Source organism: Sinocyclocheilus anshuiensis, unplaced genomic scaffold, assembly GCF_001515605.1.
Source record: "Sinocyclocheilus anshuiensis isolate Anshui unplaced genomic scaffold, SAMN03320099.WGS_v1.1 scaffold913, whole genome shotgun sequence".
Taxonomy (NCBI): Eukaryota; Metazoa; Chordata; class Actinopteri; order Cypriniformes; family Cyprinidae; genus Sinocyclocheilus; species Sinocyclocheilus anshuiensis.
In genome coordinates this window covers 899,135-917,365 of record NW_015554131.1, presented here as the reverse complement: position 1 = coordinate 917,365, position 18,231 = coordinate 899,135, and the positions used below count along the sequence as shown (strand labels likewise).

The 18,231-nt window shown below is 36.3% G+C and overlaps 1 protein-coding gene across 2 annotated transcripts in view; it reads left to right on the top strand.

Moving 5' to 3' along the window:
* Positions 1-17,987, top strand: part of LOC107670292 (polypeptide N-acetylgalactosaminyltransferase 4-like) — a 36,026-nt gene extending 18,039 nt beyond the window's left edge. For both annotated transcript variants that reach the window (XM_016462857.1, XM_016462858.1), the window contains exons 3-12: positions 646-1,086; positions 5,052-5,221; positions 6,097-6,286; positions 6,380-6,565; positions 7,601-7,718; positions 8,775-8,951; positions 11,788-11,919; positions 12,024-12,134; positions 16,608-16,760; positions 16,914-17,987. In XM_016462857.1, the coding sequence (XP_016318343.1) occupies positions 704-1,086; positions 5,052-5,221; positions 6,097-6,286; positions 6,380-6,565; positions 7,601-7,718; positions 8,775-8,951; positions 11,788-11,919; positions 12,024-12,134; positions 16,608-16,760; positions 16,914-17,042 (1,749 nt within the window). In that variant the 5' untranslated portion in view covers positions 646-703 and the 3' untranslated portion in view covers positions 17,043-17,987. The remainder of the gene's footprint in view (positions 1-645; positions 1,087-5,051; positions 5,222-6,096; positions 6,287-6,379; positions 6,566-7,600; positions 7,719-8,774; positions 8,952-11,787; positions 11,920-12,023; positions 12,135-16,607; positions 16,761-16,913) is intronic.
* Positions 17,988-18,231: the final 244 nt, after the last annotated feature.

Below are 18,231 nucleotides of genomic sequence, written 5' to 3'. Positions count from 1 at the left end.
ATTCACGAACAGCTTGTAACACTCCAAAGAGAAAGGAAAACTTTAAATCGCATCATATGACCCCTTTAATAAAATGTAAAAGCTGTTAATCCAGTCTTTAGTGTCACATGATCATTCTAATATGCTGATTTGCTGCATAAGAAACATTTCTTATTATTTTCATGAATAGAAGGTTCAGCAGAGCAGCATTTATTTGAAATAAAAATCATTTGTAACATTGAAAATGTCTTTACTGTGTTTTTTTTTGTTGAAAAATTGAATGCAACCTTGCTGCATAAATAATTTCTTTCCCCAAAAAAAGTGTACAAGATTAAGAAAAACAAAACCACATGACTGATTTGGCAGAAAAAACGTTTTTCAGATAATATTTGAACAGAACCTCTCGAGAACCACTCAAGAAATAATAGTAGCTGATTCAAGAAATCCAATAAATAAGCATCAGTGACCCAGGTGGTCTTGCAAGTAAGCAGCCCATTGCATAATCTGTTTAATATATGTTAAATATGTAAATTACTCCTTGTTTTCTACTTATTTTTGTAAACAGAAACAGTGTAATATTCATTGACAAGGCCCTCAGTAGATCTTTCCAGCCTATGTATCAGTGTGTCACTAATCTGCACTTCTCTTTCTTCTCTCATCCTTCAGTAAGTTGGGAGTCTGGGGCTCTTTGACTGGTGCTGTTGTTGGTGCTGGCTGCCAGGTCATGAAGATCCGCTGGTCGAGGAAGGTGGCTCTCCTGGCCAAGGTCTGCTTCCTCTTTTCTCTGCTGTGGCTCTTTTACCTTCTTATAGCCCATTCGTCCCCCCCGTCTCTTCCTGATAAAGATGATCAACACGACATCCTGGTCCGTGATCTTCCATCTGTCGAGAAGGAGGAGGAGGACTCCGACAGCCTCCAGCGACCTGTTTATGAGAAGCTCGTGCCAGATCCCAACGCTCCTGGAGAATATGGGCGAGCCACTCGACTGACTCTCAGCGCTGAGGAGAAGAAAGAGGAGGAGGCCAGCATTGAGCGCTACGCCATCAACATCTTCATCAGCGACAAGATCTCTCTTCATCGCCATATTCAAGACAACAGGATGCATGAGTATGTTTAACTGTTTAGAAAAGTGCCTAACAAAGCTGTAGCAACCATCCTGAACACAATAGCAACCACACAGCAACATCAAAGACTTGTAGAATACCCAAGATGTGTCACTCGTATAGTTTTGAATGGGGAAAAATGCAACGCTCAGTATGGCCGCTTTATTGAAGGAAGCCCCGCCTTCTGAATAAAAGAGCCAGTCTCTAATCGGTAAAGTCAGTGCGTCACTGCAACTGCCGTTAGAAGTCCCGGTTGCTATAAAAACAGTCAGCGTTCTGAGACGTGCGCTTAGGACTGCGCATGCGCACTGGCTGGTCTAGCCTGAAAATAAGCTTTTTATTGAACAAACGAAACAACATTTATGATACAGTTGTTGTCAGATTTCATTCGTGATTTCAAATATGAAATTTAATTGTAAGCTTGGTGAACAGTTTTGGAGAATTTGATGTTTTCCCATTCAAAGATATAGGAGCTGCACTTGCATGCCTGAGAGACGTTTCAAAGATGGCCGCCGAGTGAAATGACTTGCCTTGAAGGGATTTGGCAATATGCACCTTAGTAACTGTATAGAAAATCCCTGGCAACTGCCTAGCAATGCCTTAGCAACCAACTAGAACACTTAGCAACTGCATAGTAACAATCTAACAACACTCAGAACACCATAATAACTATAGCAAAGCACCTAGTAACCACCCAGAACATCCTAGCAACTGCACAGCAACATGCACCCTAGTAACTGCATAGAAAAGCCCTGACAACCACCTATCAAAACCTTAGCAACCAACTAGGACACTTAGCAACTGCATAGCAACTTTTTAATTACACTCAGAACATAGCAATACCTATAGCAAAGCACCTAGTAAACACCCAGAACATCCTAGCAACTGCACAGCAACACACACCCTAGTAACCGCATAGAAAAGCCCTGGAAACCACCTAGCAATGCCTTAGCAACCAAATAGAACACTTAGCATCTGCATAGCAAAATTCTAACAACACTCAGAACACCTTAATAACTATAACAAAGCACCTAGTAACCACCCAGAACAACTTAGCAATTGCACAGCAACATGCACCCTAGTAACTGCATAGAAAAGCCCTGACAACCACCTAGCAACGCCTTAGCAACCAACTAGAACACTTAGCAACTGCTTAGTAACATTCTAACAACACTCAGAACAACTTCATAACTATAGACCATCCAGAGCACCCTAGCAAAAACAGCTGCATAACAACATTTAGAATACCTTCATAACTGTATAGCAGCCGCCTAGCAATGCCATAGCAACCACCCAGAACACCCTAGCAACTGCACGGCAACATGTTACTGTATAGCAAAGCCCTAGCAACTAAGAATAACAATTCACATTTTCTTGAGCAAGTCCTCTGTTCTTGCCATTGCAATGACGTTTATGGAGGCAAATAAATGCTGGTATACTGCATTACAAATAAGCAGTGGCGGCTCGTGGGTTTTAAAATAGAGGAGTCATCATAAGTACTTGGTACATTATCAGCGCAGCGGCAGACGTTCAAACTAATATCACGTAATTTACGTCTCTTTGATGATTGGTTGATATCAGAACGGAGGCTAGCCTCCCTTGCGAGGTTTCTTTTCTCAACACTCCTCAGCGCTGAAAGTGAACACTCGATGCTGATTGGCAAATTTTTTTTACTAACGGAGGCACGAGAGCTCATCTCCCCTTCTCTATCACCTAGCAGTTGCAATTACATCAGCAGATTTGACGCATTCGCGATAGAAAAGTGGCGCTTTCACGTTATGGTATTACAACTGTGAAATTACAAACAAAAAATACACATTCTGAGACATGAACTGAAATGAATTGGGAATTTTATTAACATTAAATCGTCGTCCTCCCATTTTCACCTCAAAATTATGGGGAAGCTGTGCCTCCCCTGCCTCCCCCGAAGAGCCGCCACTGCAAATAAGCATGAAAAATAAATAGAAAAGGTGCTTTTTCCTTTCCTGAAGAATTGAAATGATGTTCTGAATAGTGATTCCCTCAGATGATTTCTACACTTCACCTGTTTACAAATGTTGTCTGTTGCATGAAATGAACCTATTGCCTGCAGCCAGACAACATGATTAAAAAACCAACAACAATAGAAAACAGAGCTGGGAGGGTTCCTCCGAACAGCATTGCTTTTGTATGAGAATAATTGTTTCATGGCTCTTGTCACACAATAACGAGTAGGGTTCAAGCTGCTGCTCTGAAAAGAGAAAGTGTCCCCTTGGAAGACGAGAAGTGAAACAAATTGGATGCATTTTCCCCCCCGCAGTCTTTCAACTGCGCTCCAGTTGCCACATCACAGGCTCTTCTGGAGATCACACACGGCAGTAGCACATTTCTTGGCATCGGCAGGAATTTTTATCTGTTGATGTGAAGTTCTTTTGCTTGCTTTCTGAAATAACTTTCAGGCAAGTTAGTTCTTGTCAAAGACTTAAGCATTACTGCCAGAAATGTTATGCTCTGGATTTTTTTTTCTTCCCTCTTTGTAGGGATAATTATTGAATATTTGCTTTAAAGTAGTTGCTGTCAGTGAGTGTAGAGTCTCTAAATATTTGCGGTGAGTTTGAAGAGAGTTCAAGAACCTTCTCTGGAACATTATGACTCATATTATTCAGAATCCCTGCTGAATCTATTTTTCAATGCCCCATCTTTATACTGTCTCCCCTAAACTAAAAGCAGCAATGCTACCAACATATGACTGTATTTTTCAGTAGCATCACAGTAGTTCGGCTGTTTTTAAAACAGTGTAGCTTTTCTAGTATAACAAGCTCCAAAAATTAGTGGTGTAGTGAGACCAAAAAAAAAAAAAAATTCCCGTCAAATTGTCTTGCAGAGACAGCTGAACGAATGAGTTGATAATTGAACATGCTGAGAGATCTGATTTATTTTAGTGAATGTATTTGTTTGAATATTTCATTAATGAACTGTTAAAAATTATTTACTGATTAATTTGAGTCACTAGATCTTCTTTTTGGTAGAATATTTTGTTAAATTCTCATCAAAATTATTTTTAATCAGTTCTATACATTTGTATTGGCTGTATGTTGGTAAAATAGCTTTATTGTAGAATAAATTGTAAGTCTCTAATGCTCTCAAGACTGCATTTATTTGATCAAAAATATTGTAAAAACAGTAATTTTGTGAAATATAACAATTTAAAATTACTGTTTTCTGTTTAAAATATTTTTAAATGTATTTTACAATTTCTTTGAATAATAATGTTATTGTAAGCTGAATTTCAACAGCCATTATTCTAGTCTTCAGTGTCACATGATCCTTCAGAAATCATTCTGATATGCAGATTTGCTGCTCGAGAAACATTTACAACATTTTTGTGGAAACAGTGAAATGGGTTTTTTTTTAATGATTTTTTGGTGAATAGAAAGTTCAAAAGACCAGCATTTATCAGTAATCTTTTGTAACATTGTAAATGTTTTTACTGTCACGTTTGATCAATTTAATGCATCCTTGCTGAATAAAAGTATTAATGTCTTTCAGTTTTGAATGGTAGTGTACATTAAATAATGAGTACCTGCAATTTCAAAGTACAGTTTACTGCCCTTCCATCTCTGTCCTAAAGGGTCTAAAGCTTGTTTCTCAGAATGCTGTAAAGACATCCCTGGCATGTCTGTTCATCTCCCACCTCTCATTCAACTCTGTTTGTTTACAGAGAATCTGTCTCTCAACCAGAAATTGTCATTACAGATTCTGGATCTGAGGAATGAAGGTCAAAGAAAAGAGGACAAAACTGTCTTGAGCATATGGTGTCACTTTCACAGCATTGTCAGGTTACTCTGTGTTTGAGATGTTCACATTTGCACTTTATCATGTGTAGTGTGTAACTCAGGAAACTGTTCGTCTAAACCACATGTTTTGAATACAAGCCAATTTGCTTAACCGTCTGATTAGTTCTTGCTTTTTTTTTTTTTTCAATGCCAGATGCAAAGCTAAGAAATACAACATCCGTCATCTGCCTACAACGTCAGTGGTAATAGCATTTTACAATGAGGCCTGGTCCACTTTACTCAGAACCATCCATAGTGTGCTGGAGACAACACCGGCCGTCCTACTGAAGGATGTCATACTTGTGGATGACTTCAGTGACAGAGGTGAGGGGACACTTTTTAGGCAGTTTTCATAAATTCGCTCATAAATGTGTAATTCCACCAGACTAATTTAAAGCCTTTTCCATCCTAGAAGATTTGTGTTATCCTGATTGGTCAGCATTACCACAACCAATTAACCATTCCATTTTTTTGGAAGTAAGGAAAGATATTGAGTCTACTGATGAATGAACATCGATGAATAACAAAACCATAGTACATTTAATTGTACTTTTACATAATGTTGATTTACTTTTAAAAGATTAACCATTTTAATGATTAACAAACTTAAAGCTGCAGTCCGTAACTTTTGGTGCTCTAGCGGTTAATAAACATTATTATAGGTGTACCGTAGTGATTCAGCACAAGCCAAAAACACGGTTTGGAAAATGGATTCATGGTGTAATCGCTTAATATATAAATTTTGTACATTTTGAACACAAAACAGTTACGGACTGCAGCTTTAAATTACTAATTTGTAAGATGGACTCATAAAAACTTCTATGTATTTCTTTTCTTTTGAATTTTATAAAATGTTATTATTTATTTTATTGTTTGTTAAATGTTGAATCTCTAACTGCAGTGTAATAGCCTGTGAAGCTGATATGTAAATATTTATTTAATTTAAATACAACCAAATACAAGCGGTATTTGCATTGAAGTATGCTCGCACATTTTCCCGTGTTTGCATATTTTATGCTTTCTTTGCAAAGCTCTGGATAGCAAGTTAGCTATAGATATTATTCCATATCGGTTTTATATTTGCTGAAATAAAAACTCAATCCAGATGTCTCTAGTAAATCCGTTGTTTTCCTGTGATCTTGCCATTATCTGTTGGATCCTGATAAAAAGGTTCAGATTTGCTTTTGTATGAATTACAGGTTATCTGAAGTCACAGCTGGCTGAGTATGTCAGTAACCTGGAGCGCGTTCGTCTCATTCGCACCACAAAAAGAGAAGGTCTGGTACGGGCCCGGCTCATTGGCGCCACCTACGCTACAGGACACGTTCTCACCTTCCTTGACTGCCACTGTGAGTGTGTGCCTGGCTGGATCGAGCCACTGCTGGAAAGGTGTGCTTTTTAAAAAAAAAAATCCAATTCAAATCCATCATAGAAATACTTGTGATGTTAATTTTATTTTTTTTTAATTGTCTTATCCTTCAGAATTGCCGAGAATGAGAGCACCATCATATGTCCTGTGATTGACACCATTGACTGGAACACATTTGAGTTCTACATGCAGACAGATGAGCCGATGGTGGGCGGCTTTGACTGGAGGCTGACATTCCAGTGGCATGCTGTGCCTGAAATCGATCGCAAGATACGCAAATCCAGAATTGACCCCATTAGGTTGGTTCCTGCTCAACTTCCAAATCCAGCTTTGCTATGGGATTTTCTTGGTCATTTAAAAAAAACAAAACAGATTAGACATGTTTAAAGGGATAGTCATGCTCACCAGTAAGTTATTTATTCTGAGGAACACAAAAGGAGAAATCGGACAACATTACTATATTTCACATTATTGCTCCATATTGGATGTTTATATCAACTGGTATTGGATATTTAATTGTTCATGCTTATTTCCTCTATTTTTACAATTAGATTACTTTTGCTGTCATCTGAAAGTTAACATTTAGTATACTATTAATTTAATAATATTGTTAAATGTAATATTTAGCAAATCTTTAATTGAATATCCATTTTTCTTACTGTGCATTCTAATGTTGTGATGTGTTCATTCATTGATTTTAGTATTTTAGTGTTTTTTTTTAGACAAAATAGTAATTTAATATTGGTAATTTATTGGTTGTCAGTCATAACTTAATCATAAAATAATTATCAGCCAAATTTGTAATTTTGGAGCATTCCTAAATTATATTCATAAGGGTTTGGAATGACGTGAGTTAACTATATATTTTAGTGTTTTTTTTTAGACAAAATAGTAATTTAATATTGGTCATTTATTGGTTGTCAGTCATAACTTAATCATAAAATAATTATCAGCCAAATTTTTAATTTTGGAGCATTCCTAAATTATATTCATAAGGGTTTGGAATGACGTGAGTTAACTATCCCTTAAATACATTTGGGTCTCTTGTTCTTCCAGTAAAAACTTTCAGGAAGGAAATGGACTGAAATAGGATTGCAGTGATATTGTGTTGATTAAATTCACTTGCAGTGCAGTGAATAGACTATATTCTAATGCTCAGACTCAGGGGAACTTTCAAATACTGTCCAGTTCTGCGCTAGATTTCTCTCAAGGCTCGTCTGAGGGCAGACCCAGAGGCGCTCACTGAAAACTAAGAAGCACTTACCTGCTAGAAAATTGGTGCTAGGAAATATCTCTGATGAATTGCCAATGCTCTGCTGCTTTTCGTTTCACAGGTCTCCCACTATGGCAGGGGGCCTATTTGCCGTCAGCAAGGCCTACTTTGAGTATCTGGGCACTTACGACATGGGCATGGAGGTCTGGGGAGGAGAGAATCTGGAGCTTTCTTTCCGGGTAAGACTCCTGTATTCTGTATTCACATTACCTTTTGTACTGATAATTTGCATAGGCTTCCCATCGGAGCGTGTTGACGTGTTTTTGGTCGCTTGAGAGACTGAGAGCCACTGTTTATTATTAGACACATCTCAGACACACATTAGACACATAGAAATGAAGATTGATAGTGTATACCATGGAGTAATCTTTTATGCATATGGAAACTGAATACAATGCTGTATCTTCCAGGGCCGAAAGACGCTCATGTATAATTGATTTGCTGTGAACTGGTATACTGGTATATTGGTATATAGATAAAAAAGGAATTTTGTTGGTGTCTCAAAAGCACTGTTGTCATGTTTTATTTCTGACAGGAGGTGCATTCCAATAAAATCAGACAAAGTTTGTGAACTAAAAATGTTGGGTTTGTGTGCAAAAAAGTTAAATAATTATCATTAAATAAATGATGATGCTCTAGAAACATGCTGTGGGGTTATTAGCTTTCATTTTAAAGTAACTTTTTCAATGTTTTAATATGCAGAAATATGTCAGTCATACTGTAGGTTGATTTCCCCCCCCAAAAAGTGTGAAAGATGGTCTTTTGTTTGCCATCCTGAATAGCCAGACACAGCCTGTTTAAAAATGATTTATTGTAGTATTATTTATTTATAATTATTAATACATATGTAATTACCAAATGTGCGTTTTTTTTTATTTATTCATAATTTTATTTGAATATTTATTCATTATTGTTGTGACACTAGTGGCACAGAAATGTTATAATTAAATATAATTTATTATGTTAATAATGAAATATGCAATAAATGTAATACATAATTAATAATTTTCTATGGCTATTTATTACTTTTTAATAAGAATATTTGTTCAGTACTTTACCTTCCTTAATTAAAACACCTACAGTATATTGCCTTATTGTTTTCTTTTAAATTAGAAAATCCCTTTGATCTCTTTTAGGATTTGATTGGCTATTTGAAAATACAGTTTTATTGGGTGATTCTTGCTTCGTTTTATACATTTTGTTCATTTTTTTAAAGAATGTTTTATTTCTTGCAGGTGTGGCAGTGTGGAGGGTCTTTAGAAATTCACCCATGCTCCCACGTGGGTCACGTGTTCCCCAAGAAAGCACCGTACTCCCGATCCAACTTCCTTCAGAACACTGTCCGTGCTGCAGAGGTTTGGATGGACTCTTACAAGAAGCACTTCTACAACCGAAACCCTCCAGCACGCAAGGTACAGCTCCACCCTCCACAACCTCTCATTGGGTGGCACCTCTTTAATATCCTAAATAATTGCATAATCTGAGGTGTACAGCTGTTGCGTTATTTCCTCATTTAACGGCTTCAGTTGCTGTTAGTGTAAGTGCTGTTCTTAAAATTGCTTGCGTACTTACAAAGGGGAAAAGCTGTGAAAGAGATAAAGGACGCTCAGGTTTTGCTTGAGTGCTTCCTGTTCTATCGGTTTACAGTATTTGTTCTTCTTTGGCTGTCTTTGAAAAGCTTATTAGCTGACAAAGATAATAAAACTAGGCCAAACATATATTATATCACCCTGGCTGACATGAATCTGGCATGTAACTCCATATTACTTTGTAGAGAATTTACATTATTAATGACGCGGAGCTGTGATCAAATAATAAATCACTCTCTATAGCCATGACACCAGATGCCACGAGTAAGAATATTTGGCCTCTCTGTTTGGCTACAGTGAGTTGTTTGTGTACATCAGGTCTGAATGCAAACGCCTTTTAAAAGCCTAAATTAATATTATCATGTTTACCTGATGGAGTTGACACTTGGTTAGTTGGAAGTGTGTCGTGGCCGTACTTGTGCCAACATTACAGGACTGCTAACTGGAGTTACGTACGTGGCGTTCTGTTTGATAGAAATGTAATCTAAAGCCCTGTTCACACCAATAATTATAAAGATAACGATATTAGCGTCCACACCAGCGGACCATATGAAGAGTTAATTTGCAAAAAACGATAAACGGCACTTAAAAAAAAATGGGCTGATTGCCGTGCATTATTCTCCACATATAGCGCTATCTGAACCCTAAACACATTTTGTCAAAAAAGCCGGTTTTGTCCACTTTCAAGGCATCGCGATTTCACGTTTTACTGCAGAAGCCGACAAGCGCCCTTGTTGTTTTTGAACAGAAGCCGGTAAGTCCATTTTAGGCAATCAGCGCGCTGTATTCAGGTCAGGTGACAAGGCTAATTTCACTTTGAAAAGACGTGCTAGCTGAGAGGAGTTTCGTCAAAGCTGACTAAAAGTGATCGAGGATGGATAATTTCGACGAACTTGATGAACATATGATATCTTCTTCAGGGCGAAAAAGGAAAATAAGAGCTGAAACGTTTTCACGGAACCTTGCAAAAGCAGCGCGTTACAATGGTGACGGAAAAGCTCAGTGTATTGCGTGTAATCACATCCATACGGTTTATGATCACAACAACAACAATGTTTGTCAGGCATCTACATTGTCATCTGAGGTTGGCTACAGTGAGTTGTTTGTGTACATCAGGTCTGAATGCAAACGCCTTTTAAAAGCCTAAATTAATATTATCATGTTTACCTGATGGAGTTGACACTTGGTTAGTTGGAAGTGTGTCGTGGCCGTACTTGTGCCAACATTACAGGACTGCTAACTGGAGTTACGTACGTGGCGTTCTGTTTGATAGAAATGTAATCTAAAGCCCTGTTCACACCAATAATTATAAAGATAACGATATTAGCGTCCACACCAGCGGACCATATGAAGAGTTAATTTGCAAAAAACGATAAACGGCACTTAAAAAAAAATGGGCTGATTGCCGTGCATTATTCTCCACATATAGCGCTATCTGAACCCTAAACAGATTTTGTCAAAAAAGCCGGTTTTGTCCACTTTCAAGGCATCGCGATTTCACGTTTTACTGCAGAAGCCGACAAGCGCCCTTGTTGTTTTTGAACAGAAGCCGATAAGTCCATTTTAGCGAATCAGCGCGCTGTATTCAGGTCAGGTGACAAGGCTAATTTCACTTTGAAAAGACGTGCTAGCTGAGAGGAGTTTCGTCAAAGCTGACTAAAAGTGATCGAGGATGGATAATTTCGACGAACTTGATGAACATGTGATATCTTCTTCAGGGCGAAAAAGGAAAATAAGAGCTGAAACGTTTTCACGGAACCTTGCAAAAGCAGCGCGTTACAATGGTGACGGAAAAGCTCAGTGTATTGCGTGTAATCACATCCATACGGTTTATGATCACAACAACAACAATGTTTGTCAGGCATCTACATTGTCATCTGAGGGGATTACAAAGATTAAACGAGTGTTTTTTAAACTCTAAAACATGAAATGTGGAGTTATCTGCTTTCGCCAAAAAACGACTGTTGGAGTTATCTGCTTTTGGTATAAAACAAACTTTTAATATGTAAAAAAAAACACTTTCAATGAACTTTAATTTTGTAAATTTTGTAAAATGTTATAATTGTAAATTATTTGTTAAAGTTATTATTACTTAATCAAAACAACCCAACTGCAGTTTGATTGATATTACTTGGAATGTGCAATAAAAAAAATGTGATTTCTGAAAAAAAATTAAAATGGAGTTATCGGTTTTTGCAAATGAACTCTTCATATCGTCTGTATATTCTAAGTGCATGCGTGTCTGTCGCTTTAAATTCTCGTGCTCGTTATAGCAGGATGGATTCTGATTGGCTGTCAATGTTTGTATCGTTCATCAGCTGGAAAAAATTGTTCTGAAAGTGATTCCAACAATATCGTTTCTCTGTGCCTTTATCGTTATAGTTGTGGTGTGAACTCTGCTATTCTTTAATATTGAGAACGATTTTTAGAACTATATTTTTATCGTTAACTTTATAGTTAGCGTGCTTTTTGTGAACGGGCCTTAAGGAATTACAACTAGAGTAAAGTATAACAAAGATCAATAAATGTAATCTTTTCATGCAAAAAAGATCAAACAAACACACATTAGCTTTGATAGCATTCACAGACTTACTACATATGTTCCACTAAATAATCTGTCAGCTTTGCCTTGAGGACTGATTTTTCTTTGCTCCTGTAGGAATCTTATGGGGATATATCTGAAAGGATTGTGCTGCGAAATCGGCTTCAGTGTAAGAGTTTTGAATGGTACCTGCAGAACATCTATCCTGGCCTGCATGTACCAGAGGACAGGCCTGGCTGGCACGGAGCGGTAAGTGACTAATCTAATCTAATCTGATTCCCTCCGGATTCCTTTTTAATGTCATTCTCGCTATTTTTCCACTGGTTTTACACATGTTCTGGTTTCTGTTGTAGGTGCGTAGTGCCGGAGTCCACTCTGAATGTCTGGACTATAACGCCCCGGACCACAACCCCACAGGAGCTCACCTGTCCCTGTTTGGCTGCCATGGTCAAGGTGGTAACCAGGTAGCTATCATCAATATTAAGTTTATGCTTTCTCTTACCCCAGTGGTTTTCAGTTTCTTTCCTTTTGCCCACATTTTTGGGTTACACTTTATTTTAAGGTGTCCTTGTTACAGTGTACTGAGTAATATTAATTAACTACGTGTACTTACTATATGGTTAGGGTTAGGATTAGGGTTACTTGCATGTAATTATGCATAATTTATTGTTATTATAATAGTAAGTACATGTAACTTGTAACAAGGACACCTTAAAATAAAGTGTTACCCTTTTTCGTGATTCTCGCCATAATTTGATCAGAAATGTGGCCAAATGTTTTAGCACTTTGTATTGAGTAATGAAAAAATACTACATTTATTTATTCAGACCAAAGTGACTTACAAATGTTGAAAAACAAGCGAAGTATCATTAAGGAGACAACAGTTTTAGCGACAATGCTATTACGTTTCGGTAACACTTTACAATAAGTTTCCATTTGTTTGCATGGTAACTTTAGTATATTATTAACTATTAGTAACTATTAACTAGTTGCTTATTAGCATGCCTGTTAATAACATATTGGCTGTTTATTAGTACTTATAAAGCACATATTCTGCATGACCATATTCTGCAACCCTAACCCTACCCAATACCTAAACTTAACAACTACCTTACTAACTATTAATAAGCAGCAAATTAGGAGTTTACTGAGGCAAAAGTCATAGTTAATGGTTTGTTAATAGCAAGAATTGGACCTTAAAATAACGTGTGACTATTTACATTAGATTAATATAAACTAACAATGAAAACCTCTTCTAAAGCATTCATTAATCTTAATGTTAATTTCAACATTTACTAATACATTTTTTTTAATCAAAAGTTGTATCTGTTAATATTATTTAATAAACCTGACATGAACTCTGACAACGAACAGTTGCATTATTTTATGTAACAAATGTTTTATTGTTAAATATTACTTTTAAATGTGTTTTTGTTGTTTGTTGCTCTTTATTAGTTAATGTTAGTTGACTAAGGTTATCTAATGAAGCTTATTGTAAAGTGTTTTTGCTGGAAAAAATGTCAAATTTCTGTCTGTTCTTTCTGTTTTCGCTGTTTTGTTGAATAATAAAAATCTTTTTGTCACTAGGCCTACATTGTTTCCACAAAATACAATATTAAAACATTTTGATAATTTTTCATAACATTTAATTATGGTAAATGACTTTTAAAATATCTATAAATAAAAGAATAAACAAAAACAGTACTGCTCTGCATATATGTGCATAATATTAAGCTCTAAAAAGCATATAGCAGCACCATCAGAGTGTTTCTCATGACTCGTGTGCTATATTTCTAGTCTTCTGAAGGCATATAATAGCTTTGTCTGACAAATAGACTGAAAATTCAAATCAAATATAACATTGTGGTACATTCTTACGTAAGTCCAATGCATATATGAGCAGAATATAGTGGAGGAGAACGAGTTAATTGGTTCTCACGCGTATCATTAATAGGCAAATTTGAATCTGAGGAAGTGAATGAGATTTGAGAATAGCCTTCCACAAGGACTGTTACCCCACAGCCTGACGTCTCTAAAATGGATTAAAGGGGGCTTTCTATTAATGCCAGAGCTATCGAGTAACTTTAAAAATGAGCATGAGGTGCATTTCACTTCCAGTTATTTGCAGTGAAACAAAGCGAGCTTTATTTGTGCTGAAATATAATCCATCCTGAGATGTGCTGCCCTTCTGAGGTTTGTTATTTATCTAGTGTCACGGTTGGAGAAATGAGTGAGTTGCAGAGGATGTGTATTTAAAGGAAAGGGAAGCCTGCACATGTGTCCGGTGACTTATGTCACTGCTGTGCATCAAGGGACTCTGAAGTAGCACCATGTGTGAGTGAAAATCAATGTTTCCACAGCCAAGGCTGAAAAGGAAACCTTAGCCACTTCTGCTCAAAGATAGACTATTTTTTGTTCAGCAAAGATGCATTAAATTGATAATTGATCAAAAGTGATAGTAAAGACTTTTATTATTCTACAAACATACAAAGATTTATATTTTAAATAAATGCTGTTTTTTTAAACTTCCTATTCAAAGAATCCTGAAAAAAAGAATTAAGCTGTATAACTGTTTTTAACATTTATAGAAATAAAAATGTTTCTTGAGCAGCAAATCAGCATATTAGAATGATTTCTGAAGGATAATTCTGACACTAAAGACTGAAGTAATGATGCTGAAAAATTCACATGAACTCTGACAACGAACAGTTGCATTATTTTATGTAACAAATGTTTTATTGTTAAATATTACTTTTAAATGTGTTTTTGTTGTTTGTTGCTCTTTATTAGTTAATGTTAGTTGACTAAGGTTATCTAATGAAGCATATTGTAAAGTGTTTTTGCTGGAAAAAATGTCAAATTTCTGTCTGTTCTTTCTGTTTTCGCTGTTTTGTTGAATAATAAAAATCTTTTTGTCACTAGGCCTACATTGTTTCCACAAAATACAATATTAAAACATTTTGATCATTTTTCATAACATTTAATTATGGTAAATGACTTTTAAAATATCTATAAATAAAAGAATAAACAAAAACAGTACTGCTCTGCATATATGTGCATAATATTAAGCTCTAAAAAGCATATAGCAGCACCATCAGAGTGTTTCTCATGACTCGTGTGCTATATTTCTAGTCTTCTGAAGGCATATAATAGCTTTGTCTGACAAATAGACTGAAAATTCAAATCAAATATAACATTGTGGTACATTCTTACGTAAGTCCAATGCATATATGAGCAGAATATAGTGGAGGAGAACGAGTTAATTGGTTCTCACGCGTATCATTAATAGGCAAATTTGAATCTGAGGAAGTGAATGAGATTTGAGAATAGCCTTCCACAAGGACTGTTACCCCACAGCCTGACGTCTCTAAAATGGATTAAAGGGGGCTTTCTATTAATGCCAGAGCTATCGAGTAACTTTAAAAATGAGCATGAGGTGCATTTCACTTCCAGTTATTTGCAGTGAAACAAAGCGAGCTTTATTTGTGCTGAAATATAATCCATCCTGAGATGTGCTGCCCTTCTGAGGTTTGTTATTTATCTAGTGTCACGGTTGGAGAAATGAGTGAGTTGCAGAGGATGTGTATTTAAAGGAAAGGGAAGCCTGCACATGTGTCCGGTGACTTATGTCACTGCTGTGCATCAAGGGACTCTGAAGTAGCACCATGTGTGAGTGAAAATCAATGTTTCCACAGCCAAGGCTGAAAAGGAAACCTTAGCCACTTCTGCTCAAAGATAGACGTCTGTATGAAATATACATGTGGCCAGTGAGGCTAATGGTGACTGCAGTTTGAACTGCATAGTAGCCTTCTCTTCACTGAGGTCACATCTGTCCATCTGAAAAACACTGGAGATGAGTTATTTCTCTAAATAGCTACACTTTTTAGTTTCTTCCAGCCTCGTTTTTATTCCAGCTTTCGAACCTTTACCCTCGAAAGATCTACTTCTGATCTTCCACCTGGAGAAATTATTTGCTTATGAATTATTAACCCAACTTTGATTGTTAACAACATCCGTGCAAACATCCTTATCTGTTGCTTAAATGACATTTGCTACAGAGCCTGTGTTTTTCTAGAGGCCTGTTTATAATGAGTTCCACATGCAACAAATATGTGTTATGTATACTGTGCTTACTACACTCTCAGTAGTGTGCAGTGTACACTATATACCGCATACTGTTTATTTATTTATTTATATATATTTATTTATTTATTTTTTGTTCAGCAAAGATGCATTAAATTGATAATTGATCAAAAGTGATAGTAAAGACTTTTATTATTCTACAAACATACAAAGATTTATATTTTAAATAAATGCTGTTTTTTTAAACTTCCTATTCAAAGAATCCTGAAAAAAAGAATTAAGCTGTATAACTGTTTTTAACATTTATAGAAATAAAAATGTTTCTTGAGCAGCAAATCAGCATATTAGAATGATTTCTGAAGGATAATTCTGACACTAAAGACTGAAGTAATGATGCTGAAAAATTCAGCTTTACCATCACAGGAATAAATTACATTTGAAAATATATTAAAATTGAAAAGTTGTTTTAAATTGTAATAATTGACAATATTAATATTATACTGTATTTTTGATCAAATAAATGCAACCTTGGTAAGCATTTAAGAGACTTATTTAAAAAAAAATATATATTTTTTTTTAAACCAAAATGTAATTGAAATAAAAATAAGAAATATTTAAATTGCAAATAAAATACTATAGTGTACACAAAATTTTAATGTGCCAGTGAAATATGCCAGTGAACATTTCTGAGTGGGGAAGCAAACAAATAGTTGCATCATAGATATGAATTGATTAATTGAAATTGGCTGTTCACCATCAACAATATGTGAGAAAAAAAACAGAAATGCAAATGTGCCAAATTTCTTTTCAAACTCAGTGTTATTTCTCTCTCTCTCTCTCTCTCTGTCTCTCAGTACTTCGAGTACACATCTCAAAAGGAGATTCGGTTTAACTCCGTGACAGAGCTGTGTGCTGAGGTTCAGGATGGAATGACACACATAGGGATGAAGCATTGTCCGCATGACGGTGCTCCCAGACCTCCCGGCATCATCTGGGAGTTCAGAGACGTGAGTCTGCTCGCCCACAGCTCACATTATCACTGAAGTGCCATCAGCAAACAGGATGAGATAAGAAACAAACACAGTTATTGTATATCAAATCTGCTCTGTTGTTGCATTTCCATGCCAAAAATTCCTTATCTAGCATTTGTGTCTTTTCAGGATGGCAGCATATATCACCCTCATTCAAACATGTGTATCCCCTCCTACCGCACAGAAGACGGCCGTGCAGATATCCAGATGAGAAGTTGCTCTCCTGGAGACAAACCCCAGCGCTGGAGCTTCGAGTGACTTTAAACCCCATGTGAACTTGGATGCAAGTGCAATTATCAAACAGAACATCACTTCCGGCTTGGCATTTAAAAAAGGAGCGAAGTACAGGCAAAAAAAGTGGGACCCATCCCTCCATACAGTGCCTTTGCAAACCAAAGTGGACATACTTGTAGTGCCAATTCTTGTGTTTCCTTGTTAGAGACGTTCAGTGTGCTATTCTAAGTACAAAGTGCATATTAATAACACATTGTAGCAAATCTTTTGTTTACATTGATGCACTATATGCTTTTAGTGAATCGTTTTTAGACTCAGCAGTAACTAATTTTTAGATCTACTGCACAGCAATTTTATTTAATTGTACCAGAAGTGACTGATTTGAGGATGTTGTGAGTGGGTTTGTCTTGATTGTCAACTGTTGTTCTCCTTTTGTCATTTTGAGGCTGGTTTTTGTATTACTAGGGTATTTAGGGTCTTTTCACCTGATTTTGTGTAAGCTGCATGGACTCTTTTGGCACACTGGTGTTGATGGAACTGTACCAGCTTTTTAGGTCTCACTCGCACTAACAGCAGTGTTCAAGTCGTTTGTTAATAATGTATGTACACTTCAGTTTGAAGTAGATTACAGAAACTGTACTTCAGAGTTGGTATAAAATGTACAGCAATTGTGGACCAAATTTTTCAAATCCTAAACCGTTTTAGTAGTTTTTCTCTACTACACATTTGGGAATTATCCACTTTACCAGTGAATTGTTTTCCTAGACTCGCCAAAAGTGCCTCTTCAGCTTGACTTTTTAAAAAGGTGCCTTTTCCTTCACAAATCAGAGTATTACAATACTTTATCAAATTGACTAGGTGCTTTTATCACGGGTCTTCCAGCTTTCACACATTCAAAACTGAATAATGTATTAATGCGTAAAATTAATGGGTAAACATCTTGAAAATGCTATATCATAAATAACCGAACATGGAACAGAAACTGTACTTCAGAGTTGGTATAAAATGTACAGCAATTGTGGACCAAATTTTTCAAATCCTAAACCGTTTTAGTAGTTTTTCTCTACTACACATTTGGGAATTATCCACTTTACCAGTGAATTGTTTTCCTAGACTCGCCAAAAGTGCCTCTTCAGCTTGACTTTTTAAAAAGGTGCCTTTTCCTTCACAAATCAGAGTATTACAATACTTTATCAAATTGACTAGGTGCTTT